Here is a 15524-nt window from a genome sequence, read left to right as displayed (position 1 = left end):
ATCCTTAGAGGCAGAGGAGAACAATTTTCTCCTTGTAACACCCTTTTACATACTTGAAAACTTCTATCATGTCCTCCCCGCCCCAGTCTTCTCTTTTCTAAACTAAACAAGACCAGTTCTTTCAGTCTTCCCTCACAGCTCATGTTCTCTAGACCTTTAATCATTCTTGTTGCTCTTCTCTGGATCTTCTCCAATTTCTCCACATCTTTCTTGAAATGTGGTGCCCAGAACTGGACACAATACTGCAATTGGAGCCTAATCAGAGTAGAGTCGAGTAAAAGCATGACTTTTCGTGCCTTGGTCACAACACTCCTGTTAATTCATCCCCAGAATCATGTTTGCTTTTTTTGCAACAGTGTCACATTGTTGACTCATGTTTAACTTGTTGTCCACTATGATCCATAAATCCCTTTCAGCAGTACTCTTTCCTAGACAGTCACTTCCCATTCTGTATGTGTGAAAGAAGTTACTCACCTTGTGCAGTAACAATGGTTCTTCGAGGTGTGTCCGCCTGTGGGTGGTCCACTGTGGGTGTCAGAATCGTCCCGGCGCCGCAGTTTTGCAGCGCCGGGATGAGCATAACACCCACATTAGAGCACTCACGGGGACACTACCTGAAGAAGAACTGATTGTTCCTTACAGGAGTGGAGTACTTTGCATTTAAACTTTTAAAACTTCATCCTGTTTACCTCAGACCATGTCTCTAACTTGGCCAGATCATTTTGAATTTCGACCCTATCCTCCAAAGCACTTGTAACCTCTCACATCTTGGTATCATCTGAAAACTTAATAAGTGTACTCTTTATGCCGTAATAATTGATGAAGATTCTAAAGAGAACCAGTCCCAAAACTGCAGAACCTTACTTGTTATGAATGGTTAATAACTACTCACTGAAAATGGTTATCCATCCAGTTATGCACCCACCTTATAGTAGCCCCATATAGGTTGTGTTTCCCTAGTTTATCGATAAGCAGTTCATGTGAGACCGTGTTAAATGCCTTACTAATATCTAGGTATACCACATCCACCGCTTCTCCTTTATGCACAAGGCTTGATATCCTAACAAAGAAAGCTACCAGATTGGTTTGATGTGATTTGTTCTTTACAAATCCATCTGGCTGTTATCTATCACTTAATTTTCTTCCAGATGGATTCGTTAATTACTTGCTCCATTATCTTCCCTGGCACAAAGTTAAACTGACTGGTCTGTAGCTTTCTGGCCCATTCTTATTTCCTTTTTTATAAATGAGCACTATATTTGCCCTTTTCCAGTCTTCTAGAATCTCTCCTGACTTCCATGATTTTTCAAAGATGATTGCTAAAGGCACAGATACCTCCTCATTCAGCTACTTGAGTATTCTAGGATGCATTTCATTAGGCCCTGGTGACTTGCAGACATAACACTTTTCTAAGTAATTTTTAACTTGTTCTTTTTTTATTTTAACTTCTAAACCTACCCCATTTTCACAAGCATTTACTATGTTAGGCATCCTGTCACCATCCATCTTCTTGATGAAAACAGAAACAAAGAAGTCATTAAGCACCTCTGCCATTTCCAACTTTCCTGTTATTGTTTCTCCCTCTTCACTGAGCAATGGATCTACCTTGTCCTTGGTCTTCCTTTTGCTTCTAATATACTTGTAGAAGGTCTTCTTGTTACCCTTTATGCCTTTAGAAAGGGAAAGGACAAAATGAGCTAATCTTGCCCCTACATATCCGTGTTTGCTTATATTCATCCTCTATAATTTGACCTCGTTTTTCTTTTTGATTTTTAGATCATATAAGATCTTCTGGTTGATCTAAGGTAGTCTCCTGCCATACTTTCTACCTTTCCTATGCAGTGGAATAGTTTGCTTTTGGGCCCTTGACAGTGTCCCTTAAAAAACCTGCCAACTCTCTTCAGTTGTTTTTCCTCTTAGTCTTGCTTCCCATGGGACCTTACCTACCAGTTCTCTGAGTTTACTATAATCTCCCTTCCTGAAATCCATTTTGTTGTTCTTCCTTCTACCATTCCTTAGAATCATGAACTCTATGATTTCAAGATCACTTTCACCCAATCTGCCTTCCACTTTGAAATTTTCAATTAGTTCTTCCCTCTTTATTAAAATTAAATTAACAGCTTTCTCCTAGTAGCTTTCTCAATCTTCCAAAATGAAAAACTGTCTCCATTGCAGTTCAAGAATTTATTGGATAATCTGTGCCCTGGTGTGTTAGTTTCCCAACATATGTCTGGGTAGTTGAAATCTCTTATCACCACCAAATCCTGTGCTTTAGATGATTATGTTATTTGTTTAAAAAAAAAAGCCACTTGGAGAAAACATGAAAATTTAAGCAAGTACCTGAAAAGCCTCCAATGCTTTTATAATTTGAATAGAATAAAAATTGACTTAAAACTATTAAATAGAGAAATTTTTACTGTAAAAAATTAGACACAGAATGAGTTTGGGCTCATACAAGGTTTGACAGCATCTGAGCAGGGGTTTTGTGAATCCCAGTGGGGAAGGATTCTGGGATTCAGGTTCCTAAAATGACAGGCATCTAAGTCCTCTTATAAAGATGGATCCCGATGTCTCATTTCTTTTAAAAAGGAGACAGAGATTATAACTGCATCCACTTAAAATTGCACATAGTTCTGTAGATAAGAGATCAGTCATCGCGGGAATATTGCCAATTTGCACCTCTTTTTGTTCTAGGGAGATAGTATTTCATTTTTTATTAGTATTTTTATTTTATCTTTTCATATTTCTGTTTGATTTATAAATTAGTACTAGCTAGATAAGATCAATACAGTCATAGGTAAACATTAAAGAGTGCAGATATAATGGGTCTGTATGTTGTGGGAAAACACTATTTTGGGAATATATCTATCTCAAAGTGGTCATACTGCCAACATTTAAAGAATCATATTAGTTTTGACCCTATGCTATGCATTTATAAAGTGTTACCTGAGTCAGGGATTAGATAGTTAATAGCTATCTTAAACCTATTTCTTTCTGGACACAGTCTGATATCTGTTGAATCAAAAGCAGAAAGAGAACTAAATAATTATAGGAGCAGAGGATAAAAGAATAGTAACTAGTGGCTTGGCTGGAGATTGAAAAAGCTGTTAAATCTGTTGGCTATTACAACAGCTTTACATGCGTAATAAGAGACTTAGCTCTTACACTGGCACAGAGATACACCATTGTAAAATTGTTTGTTTTAATAACTTGTGAAGCACTTATTTAGGCAATATGTAAAATATCTATGGCATGTTTAAATTAATTCAGAGCATAGAAAGGAAAATAACAACATAAGGCAAATTGACACGTCTTTACGAAGCTCTCTCCTACATTTCATTCACACAACAAACCCATTAAAATCACACATATTTTGGTGAAAAAAATAACTTCATTCTTATGCAAAAACTTATTTAAAATAAACTTAAAATAATATTTGTTTTTATAAAAAAGTCCTTGTCATGACAGAATAGTTATCTAAAAAAAAGTAATATCCAACATGAGATAATTTTAAGTTTTAATATATTTCAAAATGGAAGATTCTGCACTTACATAGTTATATATAATTGATACTGCAAATATGTTTTCAGGAAAAAAATCTCTTCCCATGCTTAAAAAATGCACCTTACTTCGATACTGTACAACATATATGAGTAAGAAAAAAAGTAATAACCTGTTATATGTAAAGAAAACAAAGTATATTACAAGGTAGTTACAATGATAACACAAAGAGTAAAACATTTATCAGTCTTAACATAATTTGAAGGCAATTCACAATCATTTTCAGGAATTTTGTGAGATTTAAGGCCATTTATTCTAAATAAAACATGTACTTGACACAAATACTTATAATACTGTGAATTTCTTGTAAAAGCTGTACATGCAAAACATTATATAATTAGATACGAACAGGCATATAGTAAAATTTTGGGTAGTTCAATACACAAACCATAGTGCACGAAGCAATATGGCTGTGCAATTTTTAAATCAGTTACCATAATTCATGAAATATTAGCATCTGTGCACTTCAAAGAGCAATGTGATTAGGTGACAACAATAAATCCTAATATTAAGAGCCAGCATCCCTTTGAATAGGCGATCTAGACAATATGTGACAACTTTACATTTTAAACGGGCATTGAAATGTTTCATTATAAAATGCCTGTTGTAATAACTTGAAAATAGCTTTAGAAGCAAAAGTGCTAATGCTATTAAGCAAAGTATGAGATGATTCTACTAAGTTAAAGTCAGCCAGCTATGGGACTTGAGGTAATTCTTCTTTCATTACTTTTAGTATGCAACTGTTCTATTCAGCCAGCATACCCTATTTTAAAAAATGTAAACTTACTCCAATTTCTAAATTTATGTATCTGGAAAAGTACATAATCCCCTTCCTGAGGCTTAGCTTTATTAAGTCAAATACAGTAACAATATTCACATCTCTGGAGCTTATTCTCAAATACTGTTTTAAATTTTGTCAGATGAATTGATTACTAAGCACTTATGTGAAACAATTCAGTTACTGAGAAATAGAATGTATTTGTCCTATTTTTCTTTAGTTTTATGCTTGTATTTGTCTGGACAATCATTCAAAGAGATATTGCTTCTCCTATTGGCTATAACTATTGCAAGTTAGAAGACACATGATTCAATATTCCAAACTCTTACTCTTAAGAATATTTATAAAAGTATTGAAATTTAAAAAGTAGTAACATGTAAACATTGATACAGAGGAATTGCATTCCTATATATTTATATATATACACACAGTAATCAAGGAGAACAGTATCTTCTGAATTGAAACTGTGACTTGTGCTTTCCCCCAACAAATACATGAAAAATTAGCATTTTCAGTCAGAAAAATATAAGACTTGAAGAGAATAGCAGTTAAAAGCTTTTCAGTTGCTCATGCAACTTATTTGAGAATTTTGGTATATGAAGAGAAGATGTTTCACTCCAAAGACTTATCGCAACCTACTACTTCATCCAGACAGACAACAGTCTTGATTCACTGGTTCTTTAAAGTGTACCAGTACTGAAGCACTGACTCAGTAGCTCTACTTGTTTATGGTGTTAACCATTTTGGAGTAGTCATATCTGAGTCTGTAATACATGAAGAGGGGGTGTATATGGAGGTGGTGCGGGCAATGGCTTGATTCCTCTGACCCTCATGTAAGAGAGAAACTGATCTGGGATTTCAGCTAAGACATCTTTAGCAAGTCTGGCCATGCTCAATATATGGTTTCCACTTCTGTCAATGTAATCCCGGAATGGCACAAACTAAAATAAAATAAAAAGATACATTATAGATCATATATAACATTGTGTGCATACAAATATAACATATAATATAAACATTGGGTCTGTTAGTTAATGCCAGACTTAACTAGATTAAATAGCTGTTATTAGTCACAATTTTAATGGCACTATTAATAGAACACCAATTTGAATACACCCAGAACATCAGCCTTTCTATTATTTATTTTGATATTAAAATTCAATTTTATCGTGCCTTATGTTTTTAGTCTTTGATGTACTATATATTTATGACTTCTCAATGTATAACTATCATTCTGCAGCTGTCAGAGAAAGCTAGAAATTTTAAAAACTGGGAAAGCAAGTTTGAGATTATGGATTAAATAAACTATGTGGATGCTTCTACTAAAATGATCAGCAATTAAATAGTTGACATTGCCATTCCTATCTTTAAGGTTTCTATTCCTTTTCACTAGAGCTAGTTGGAAATATTTTGATGAATTCAATTTAGCCAGAAAATGCCACCTTGTTGAAGCTAATTATTTTGCCAAATCAATTACAGATTGGACAAATAGGTCATCAAAACACTGAGAGGTTCCTAGTGAAAATATGCCAGTATTCCAGTGACCACAGCTCCCTGGCACGGAGCTTGCCAGTCTCAACAGTCCTATCTGAATAAAGAGCTCCTGGTGCATCTATGTTCCCTGCTCCATCAGACTCCCTTTTGCTGAGCTAATGGCCTGGCAATTCTGGACTGATTTAGAGGGTGCAAAAATGTGGGGCAGCATTGCCATGTGGACTGCCCTGGAGTGGGGGAACCTAGATCTACAATCTCCTGAGTAAATTTGCTCACAGGGCTGCCTGCTGAGGTGTTCAGCCCAGGGAGCTAGCTAACTTGGGAGACTGGAAATCCCAAGGTTCCTGTTCTCATGGAACGTCTGCATGGAAAGGCTAAAACAACAGATGCTGGGAGATCCAGCAGTAGTTCAGTGAAACTGATATTTAGTGACCAGTAGAAAAGCTAGTATCTTTTTACTAGACCAACTTCAATATGTGAAAGAGGCAAACTTCAAAGTCAGAGACAAGTTTTTGAGCCCGTGTAATTTGAAAGCTTGTCTTTCATCCACAGAAGTTGGTCCAGTAAAAGATACTACCTTACCTTGTGTTTCTCATGTTATGGGACTAACACGGTTACAACACCACCACAAACATTATTTAGTGACCAGCTTAACACATTTAATTTTGGAAACATCTCATTTTGGTGTTTCCAAAATGTTCTATTGTTCATATAGCTTAGACTTGTTTCATGTTGTCTGAGAATTTAGGCAGACAAGACTGCATTAGTATTGGTGTGAGAGAACTGACAGAGAAAAATAAACACATTGAATACCCAGGAGGAGTGGAATATGGTGAATAAGAGAGATATAGGAGGAAAGAAAAATTCAAAAAAGATTGTGTTTACATTTTAGAATGTCAGATAAAAGTGTGTTTGTTCTATTACAAGTTCAGCCAAACTAGCAGTAGCACTGGGTATTTTTCCTAACATTTCTTAAATGCAGACAAGGCTGAAATAGAGAAGCATACAAAGAGGACAGAGAGGGGCATGTCACTGGACAGATTGTAAAGAATGTGATATATACATATGGTAGGGCAGGAGAAAAGAGAGGAGAATTGGCTTTGAAGTTCATAACTGATCATAACAAAGATCATGTAATATTATCCCCTGAAGTAAACAGGGAATGAGTGAAGAGTCTACAGCAATGATATAATGTACATATTATTGTGACCCATTACATTCAGTCAAGTTGCTGCATTTAACATCTGTCCCAATAGTTAAAATCTAGCACGCCACACAGAAAAACATTCTGATTTTACATTTAACTAAAATGTTAATTTAAAAAAAACCAAGTCATTTCCATCTAATCTGATAGTTATATACCATAGTAAAGGTGATTTTTAGATAAAATCCCTGTTTGTGAATATAAAGGTCACACTGTATTTAAAGGGTTTGATGACATCCTTTTTAATTGATTTAGACATATTATATCTTTCTTACTATTACTTAGTCAAAATAACAAAAGCACATTACAATATTGCCTTCAGTTAATTAAGTGTCCTACTGATTTGTAACAGGGTTATGAATTAAACATTAATAGTGAATATAAATGAATGAATTTTGTTAAAATGTTTTGATACTACAAGAATGCTAACAAATATAAAAAAAAACAGGTGGGTAGTGTTTGGTTTGTGCCTTATAACTGAGTGTGTTTTCACAAGTCTATCATTTTTCTAGGAAGTATTAAAATGTATTATAAAATGTTTAAAAGAACTGTTTAGTTAAGTTTATAGTTCGACTGCAAAATTGCTGTCTGCTGGTTGGAGACATTGCTATAGTCATCACATGAATGAAGAAGACACGTACTACATCCTTGATCACCAAGAAGTGCTATAGTAATGGTGATGAGGGAGGGATCTTTCTTCCCTGATTACTTTTCAATTGTGTATCTTCTCTCCATGTCCAATTTTATAGCCATTTTTTGCCAAAACTGAATCTAAAATCAAGAATGGATCCCAGTACATCTTAATATTATATTTGCATTGCAGTTCAAGTTTGGCATGCCTGTCTTACCCAGCAGATGTTTTCTCCACATGTTGCAGAAAACAAAGATATTCCTTACATTTCTAAAACTACAGCTACTTCTAAAATAATTGATAAAAAACCTGTTACCATCCTTTCTGTAATTGTTGCTCGTCGTCTTTCCCCCCCACAGTTGTCAAGAGATTTCCCCCCAAGCAGTACACACTGAGGCAGAATGAGCACCCTCTGCTGAGTCACTGCATGAAGGTATAAATGATTGCACTGCCCCTGATATCCTCAGTTCCTTCTGACCCAAAAGATACTGATAGAGAGGGGAAGGAGGGAGGGTCATGGAATGGACACGTCCAATACATCTTGGAGGACAACAGTTGCAGAAAGGCAGGTAACCATTTTTTTTACCTTTGGGTGATTGCACATGTCCATTCCATTGTACGTGATTCACATGCAATTCAAAATAGATGATGGCTCAAAATCTACTTGAACAGGGATTTGTAGGACCACCTAGCCAAATCTAGCACTGTCTATAGATTACTGAGAGATGGCATAGTGAGAGGCAAATGGATGGTCCTGCCCTAAGGTTCCTGCCCTAAGGATTAATGGACAGAAATCAGATAGTTGAAATGGTAACACACAGAAACTTGTTGGGGAACATTTTAACTTGCCAGGGCAATCACTAATAGATTAAAAAGTGATTATACTATTACAAAGCAATTTCAAAAACCATCTCAAGAGAGAAGTTGCAGAACTTGGTTTCATTTACAAGTTCGACACCTTGAACCAAGGTCTGAACAAAGACCTTACTTGGATGGGCTGCTACATTCAATATCCTATTGACAATACAAGTTAAGCGTCAGGCGTTTATAGGCCACTCCGTTAGCCTCATTTAGCATGGACACTGTGACGCTCTAAGGCTTCGTCTACTCTGCTTCCTTCTTGAGCAAAAGCCTATGCAAATGAAGAGCAGATTAGCATATTGCTGCACTTCATTTGCACAATTAATTAGGGGCCATTTTTGCACAAGAGGCTTTTGCACAAAAAAGAGCTGTTTACACAGTTCCTTTTTGCACAAAACCCCCTCTTGTGCAAGAGGCGTTCTTCCTCATTTTTTCAGGAAGAATGGCTCTTGCGCAAAAGCCTCTTGTGACAAAATGGCCCCTAATTAATTATTCAAACGAAGCGCAGAAATATGCTAATCCATGCTTCATTTGCACTGGCTTTTATGTAAGAAGGAAGCAGTATAGACGTAGTCTTATTGTCAATTTTTTCTCTTTCTCTTCATATCCCCTCTTTTTCTGCTATTTGCAACTCCGGATCCCTCGCTCTATTCATCTGAAGAAATGTTTAGTGCCCACGAAAGTTCATGATACCATCCACATTTTTTGTTAGTCTCTAAGGTGCTGCAGGATTACTTGTTATTTTTAAAGTTTTTTTTAGTATGAGTACATTAGCCACAAAAGCCATGGAAATTGCATGAGACCTGGCTGGTCATCACTTTTCTTGGAGGTGCAATATCAGCTCATTAGTAGAATACATCAATACTGCTGGAAATCCAGGAAGAGATCCTCTGGCTGGGTATTTTGTGGCCCTCTACTCTGCCTAAAACTGCAACAAAGAGCTGACAGCCTGATCTGGGTAACAAGCCAAAGTTTTTCAACATCTAAATTATGAAGCTTTTCTTCCCCTTTACTTAAACAAGGCAATAAAAAAAGTGGATAAATATCGCTCAATTAATGTGAAATTGCAAACCACTTTAGACAGGAAAATAGGGTTGCTAACTCTGCCAATTGGACATATTGTATGCCATTTGCCATGATGGTGTCCAGTCTGTCTGGTCTGGGAGAGCTGTCAATCCTAAATTTGAGTGAGGTCAAAGGAAAATGTGTCTCTAAAGAAAAAACTGTATAAAGAAGCTCTGATACAGCTTACAACTCCCCATCTCTCTTGGCCAAAGTTATAGCAACCAAGAAAGCGAACTTCATAGCCAACTAAGTTACTAGCATCTTCTGTTCTGTTTCAGAGGAGAGATCCATAGATTTTGTTAAACTCGGTTTAAACTTCACTGTGAAACTGAGCTGTGAACCTCTGAATATAATTTGCAAAAACTTTTTAGAAATCTGATGGGCACAGGATTTGCAAAAATTAATTGGCTATCCACAAGAGGTGGAAAACAGAGATAGTTGTCAAATGTACACTTATGGAACTAAAAACTCGCCTATGTTTCTGAACCAAAAGATAGTCCAAAATATGGCAAAATGGAGCTTGAACTGGAGGGATGCCAGCAGGAGCAGCAGACTCGGGAAGCTACTGATGGGGAGCCGCCCGAGATGAATGCCCCCTGGATGCGGCACCTTAAGCCTCCTGCCCCAAGCCCCTTCTCAGATCCTGCGCCCTGCACCTCCTCCTGCATCCAAAACATCTACAACTTTGTCATTTCTGGGAATGTAACCCTGTTTTCCCATTTATTCTTCAATTTATATAAGAGTTTTCATTTAACACACTGTTTTCTAGGAACATGTATATCTAGCACATTATTTAAGGTTTTACATTACTAAATTGTGAGTCTGAAACAGATAAAAGGTTGTTATTCATTCTAATGTTATGTAGTTACTCAGATTTCCTTGTCTTGATTTCATCTCTATATAATAACTGATTTATTAACATGAATGATGATACTAAGAGGTGCATAGATGTTTTGAAAATCTTCTTCAAAATACATTATCAACTAATATTTAATGCATACATACAAAATACTTCAATTTGAACTGTTTTTGCTTTTATCAATTCATATTAGCAGTTAAATAAGAGTAATAAACAATTCATCTCACCTGTACAATATCCCTTTCTGCATATTTTCCTCTTGAGGAGATTCTGACTACGTCACCATCCAATTCTTCCATAGCTTAAAAAAAAAAAAAAAAAAAAAAAGGTAGTTTATCCACTTGCCATTTCAGTCATCCAACAAAACTATGTTATCAACAATACATTTTAGAGCCTTTTGAAACTAGAGCAACAAGAAGTTTTTCTTTCTTTTAATTTAAGGCACCTCTTAAGATCCCTTATACAAAATGTATAAGGTACAATAGTTAATTTACACCTTCCTAACATTCACAGAACAATCTGTTTCTTGTATTATAGTTTTATTTACTTCTCTAGTACAAAATAAATCCTGGTATGGAAAGTCATTACGACATTTCTAAATTTTATTGGTAAAATACATTTCAAAACACTTCTCTATTTCTATCCCAGGTAAAGAAACCTTTTTCCTTAGCCTGTGTTTACATCTTTTGGTATCATATGAGTTAGGAGTGACTCAAACTTATATCTGGAAATGTAATGACTGCTATTGTCTAGTACTAACAAATTCTTGAAGATTATGGTAGTAAATTGGTCATGTAACATTTGAGAGGTAAGGAATTTGGTCAGTGTTTATGTATATAATTTGACAGGGCAAAACTGATTTGCATGTACACATCTATGGCACAGTAACATAATCATATTTCACACTTACAGAATTAGAAAATACTAATGTGATGCTCTATTCTGAAAAATGACTAAAACTGGCACCACATGTCTATGGTCTCAGAATGATTTTGAGGGCAAATGTGCTCAGCTTGGAAGTACTTTTTCCCCCCCTAAATGCCAGCCCCATGAACTCAACCTTGAATACAAAGTAAAGTTTGATTTTTTTCCTTACTTGCGCATCAGAACCAGTAATAAGACTTCTGCAGGTCAAATTCTGATCTGGCACCTGTGCAAGATCAAATTCTGATCTGACACCTGTGCAAATCCACTGCCTCCAATTCGTCTCATTCATTTTTTCCTTTTTTAAAATTTTTTGATCAATTTCACTGAGGAGGCTATCAATGCTGTAGGTATCACCTGAAGCTTAGCTAATGATAAAACTGAAATAGAAATACCATAAGTGATTAGGTCCTTCTTGTAAATGATTTTCTTCTATAGGATCATAGTACTAAAGTCAAGGAAGATAGAAGTTTTTTTTACCTTCAACCGTAAGTTCCTTTACCATAAGTAAACTACTTCCAGACATCATCAGAAAGTGTTGTGATCTTTGTGCTACCCACTGAATTGAGCTCCAACTTTTATGGAGTTTTATGGTGTCATATCTATTCTATGTAGATGGTTTGAAAAAACTGTTTAAAAGCTAATTGCACAAATGTTATATTTTTAATGAGATGCACCATATTCTGAAATCTTTAAAAATGCTCAACTTGATGGAGATAATTTGGTTCATATGTAGTTTATGTAGAACTCGTTGAAAGGAAATGTCTGACTAGTAAAACCTGAAATGTCCAGTTTAATGAACTTTAGGTGAATCACAGACAATGGTCTGTTGGACACTGAAAGGTTTTCTGCCAATTTACCTAGTGGGTTGCTGGGGTCCCTGGGTTTTTAGAGTCCTTGGTTCCAGAACAACCCTGACATGTAGACTACCCTGGAACTGGTGACCCCTCTCTCCCAGGGACCACAGAAACAAAGCAGCCCCACCATCTAGACTGCCCCAGAACAGGGACCCTGGACTGCCCAACAGCTTCCAGGGTCTGCAGCTCCACCACAAGGACTGCTCTGAGACCAAGGATCCCCAGCTACCAGAGTCTGTGGTAGCATTACCATGTGGACTACTGTGGAGATGGAAGGCTTGCAACCCTAGATGCTTTTGGCCTCCAGGCCTCTTGCTGCTGACCTGGATCTTGGATGTCTGATGGTGGGCTTCCAGGCTCTGTGGCAGCCTTGCCATATGGACTGCTCTGGGCCTTGGACCAGGGCTTTGAGATGCCTGGGCTAGCTGCACCCTGGGCTGCCGAAACCCCAAGTGGGCAGCCTATGAAGCCAACTGGCCAAGGTGCCTGGAAGCTTTGGGATCTGAAACTTGGGGCAATGTGCTTGGTGAGTCTGTCCCAGAACACAGATTCTGTCAATTTCATTCAATAGTAGCTAGGCTCCCATTCTTGCTAGTTCCCCTGCTGATAGTCATGGTGAAACTGATAGCATCAATCCCAGTCAGAGTGGCTGGCATCGGGGGCAGGATATTTGGAAAGTACCATGTGCTGGTGTTTCCAGTGGTTTTGGGGGTTCTGGTTCATGAGAAATTTAGGAAAATTTGGCTTTAGTCCAATTTGGAATTAATCCAGTCTCTGAATATCAATTAACTGAAAAACCCAAGTTTTGGACAGCTCTGATCAGCCCACACCATTGGATTATAATTTTTCACTCATAGCTGTAAACTGTATTTAAGTTTGTGGGTTCTGTTTGGGAGGACTGCCTGTAGTCCTATAACTGATGGATCCCAATTGCTTTCACAGGGAGAAAATGTTCTGGAGATTCATGGTAGTTAAAAGCAGATGATTTTTAGGAGTCTCCTGTTTTTCAGTCTTCTCCCACCCACCCCAATCTCCATGGTTAGGCATTCTGAATGAAGACAAATACTTAGCTTCTCCCAGTTCAAGACAAAAAGATGACTCTTCTTCTAGAAGAATAGTTTGTCAATGTTCTCATAGACTTTAAGGTCAGAAGGGACCATTATGATCATCTAGTCTGACCCCCTGCTCAGTGCAGGCCACAGAATCTCACCCACCCCTCCCAGAATAATCCTCTCACCTATATCTCAGATATTGAAACCTTCAAATACTTTGAAGACCCCAAGATGCAAAGAATCCTCTAGCTGTGATCTGTACCCCATGCTACAGAGGAAGGCGAAACATTCTGTTACATTACATCCACCTTTTTAAGCTGGTCTAACCCCCAAACCCACCTAATATCAGAAAGCCCTTTCCAAGATTCATGGAAAATTTTGCATGAGTGATTAAAAGAAAAATGTAAAATACATAATATTTCTGGTTTGTACATATGTGGTCAACTAGATATTCACCATTGCCATATTCTTTAGTAAGGTGAATGGGAACTACAAGTCCTGCAAAGCATGCATTTTGATCCTTGCAGTGGGCAACGATACCTAGATCAGCATCTTCAGCACTGGCATTTGTAAAAAATGGGTTGATTTAATTTTGGAGACTAAGTTTGGGTGAAACTTGATACTATGTACCTTAATCTGCTGACCTGTGATTTTCCCAGTGTTGTCTTATTCATGGTGATCTTTGCTGTTGTTTCATTACTGGGCCCCGAGTTCTACATTTATTTTATCTTTCTTAGGCATAAGATGAGCTGTCCTTAGGTATACATAGAATATGCAGCTGTATAGGGCACCATTAAATTTGGGACACCATTCTGGTGCCCCAAATTTAGTAGTGCCCTAAGCTGCCCTAAGAGCAGAATGGGATTGTGGGAAATGCTGGCTCTGGCCCCATTGCCCGGATGCACCTCCTGGGGGCTCTGTGCTGGGGCTCTGGCATTCCCCAACCCCATCTCTTAGCTGCTCCACCTCCTGCAGGCTCAGTGTTGGTGGCCCCAACCATATGGACTTAGCACTGGTTCAGCAGCTCTCGTTCCCATTCCTTAGGACCCCTCCACGGGCTCTGAACACAGCCCCACTCACTAGGCTATGGTGAGTGGCAGAAGCATGGGCTGGAGGACTCCAGAGGAGAGGGGGCAGGAGTGCTGTGACACCGGCAGCTGGAGAGAAGAGGTGGCTTCCCCTTCAAAGTTCCAGAAGTGCAGCCACTCTGCTCCTCCAGCCTACTGCTATCCGTGCCTCCTGCCTGCTGCTCTGAGGCTGCACATAAGCCTCCCTCCTATGTCCTGCTCCAGGATTTACAACTTTCCCATACTGAATGCCACTGCAGCAAATAGCATCCAGGCCATCTGCTCTGGAAAAGTTAGCAACCCCTTATTCCACATAGCTTCTGCCTCAGCAGCTGCCTACTGCAGGGTGTGTGTATCAGTGTTGGGCTGTGTAGGGCACTAGCACTGGTAAGGACGGCCCTAGTTTTAAGTCAACTTCTAAGTGAAAGGCTGAGAACAAAATTCCTATGGGCTGGTTATTCCATTAGTGGCCAGTTCAGGGTTTTGTGCACCTTTTACAATGCATCTGGTAACAGTTGCATTTTAAGATAAAATATAGCAATAACTGGACCACTGGCCATTTCTTTGATCCTATGACAGACAGTTATAAGTACATGAACTACAAGTTCTATCTTTTATTAGTGTTGGACATTTTAAATCTTGCCATACTTTTTAATGTTTATGCACGGTACATATTTCAAATGACTTATTTTTGCTTGAAGACAAATGAAAATGTATCCATTTTATACAAACATAAGCAGGCATGGAAGGATAAGATGTTTTAATCAATAAATGTTGGTAAATGTCAATTTCACTCAACATGAATCCAATAAAAATGTTTTCATCGATTATAATAAAGATGTATAAACACGAAAAGTAATAAAAATGTTGCTTGAGAACTTATTAACTTTTGATTCAAGGATATTTACTTTGTATATTTTGATATCTAGTATTGACAATTTGTGTTTTAATAGTTATCAAACTAACTTTTTGAATCTCAACATTTACTGCCATTGAATAATTACTGCCTGACAGAAACCATTTGTCTGCAAGCATGAAAATTCAGATAGAAACAAAAAGAAAAAAATTGCTTAAAACCCATAATTTTATACAACAGTGGAAAATATGATAAATGAACATAGAAAAATGCTTCAAACAAAAATTGTTATTATTTGTTAAATATATAGAAAAA

The 15524-nt window shown here is 37.4% G+C and overlaps 1 protein-coding gene across 9 annotated transcripts in view; it reads right to left on the bottom strand.

Moving 5' to 3' along the window:
• Positions 1 to 3505: 3505 nt before the first annotated feature.
• Positions 3506 to 15524, bottom strand: part of CPNE8 (copine 8) — a 215527-nt gene continuing 203508 nt past the window's right edge. For 8 of the 9 annotated variants that reach the window (XM_006120408.4, XM_014572184.3, XM_025183253.2 and 5 more), the window contains 2 exons: positions 10681 to 10754; positions 3506 to 5280 (listed from right to left, as the gene is read on the bottom strand). In XM_006120408.4, coding sequence (XP_006120470.1) covers positions 5092 to 5280; positions 10681 to 10754 — 263 coding nt within the window. In that variant the 3' untranslated portion in view covers positions 3506 to 5091. Of the gene's footprint in view, positions 5281 to 10680; positions 10755 to 15524 lie in introns of those variants that run through there. The other variant, XR_012903542.1, reaches the window with a different exon arrangement.

Source organism: Pelodiscus sinensis, chromosome 1 (genome assembly GCF_049634645.1).
Source record: "Pelodiscus sinensis isolate JC-2024 chromosome 1, ASM4963464v1, whole genome shotgun sequence".
NCBI lineage: Eukaryota > Metazoa > Chordata > Testudines > Trionychidae > Pelodiscus > Pelodiscus sinensis.
Note: the sequence above shows the minus strand (reverse complement) of the source record. Positions and strands in the feature narration are given on the sequence as shown.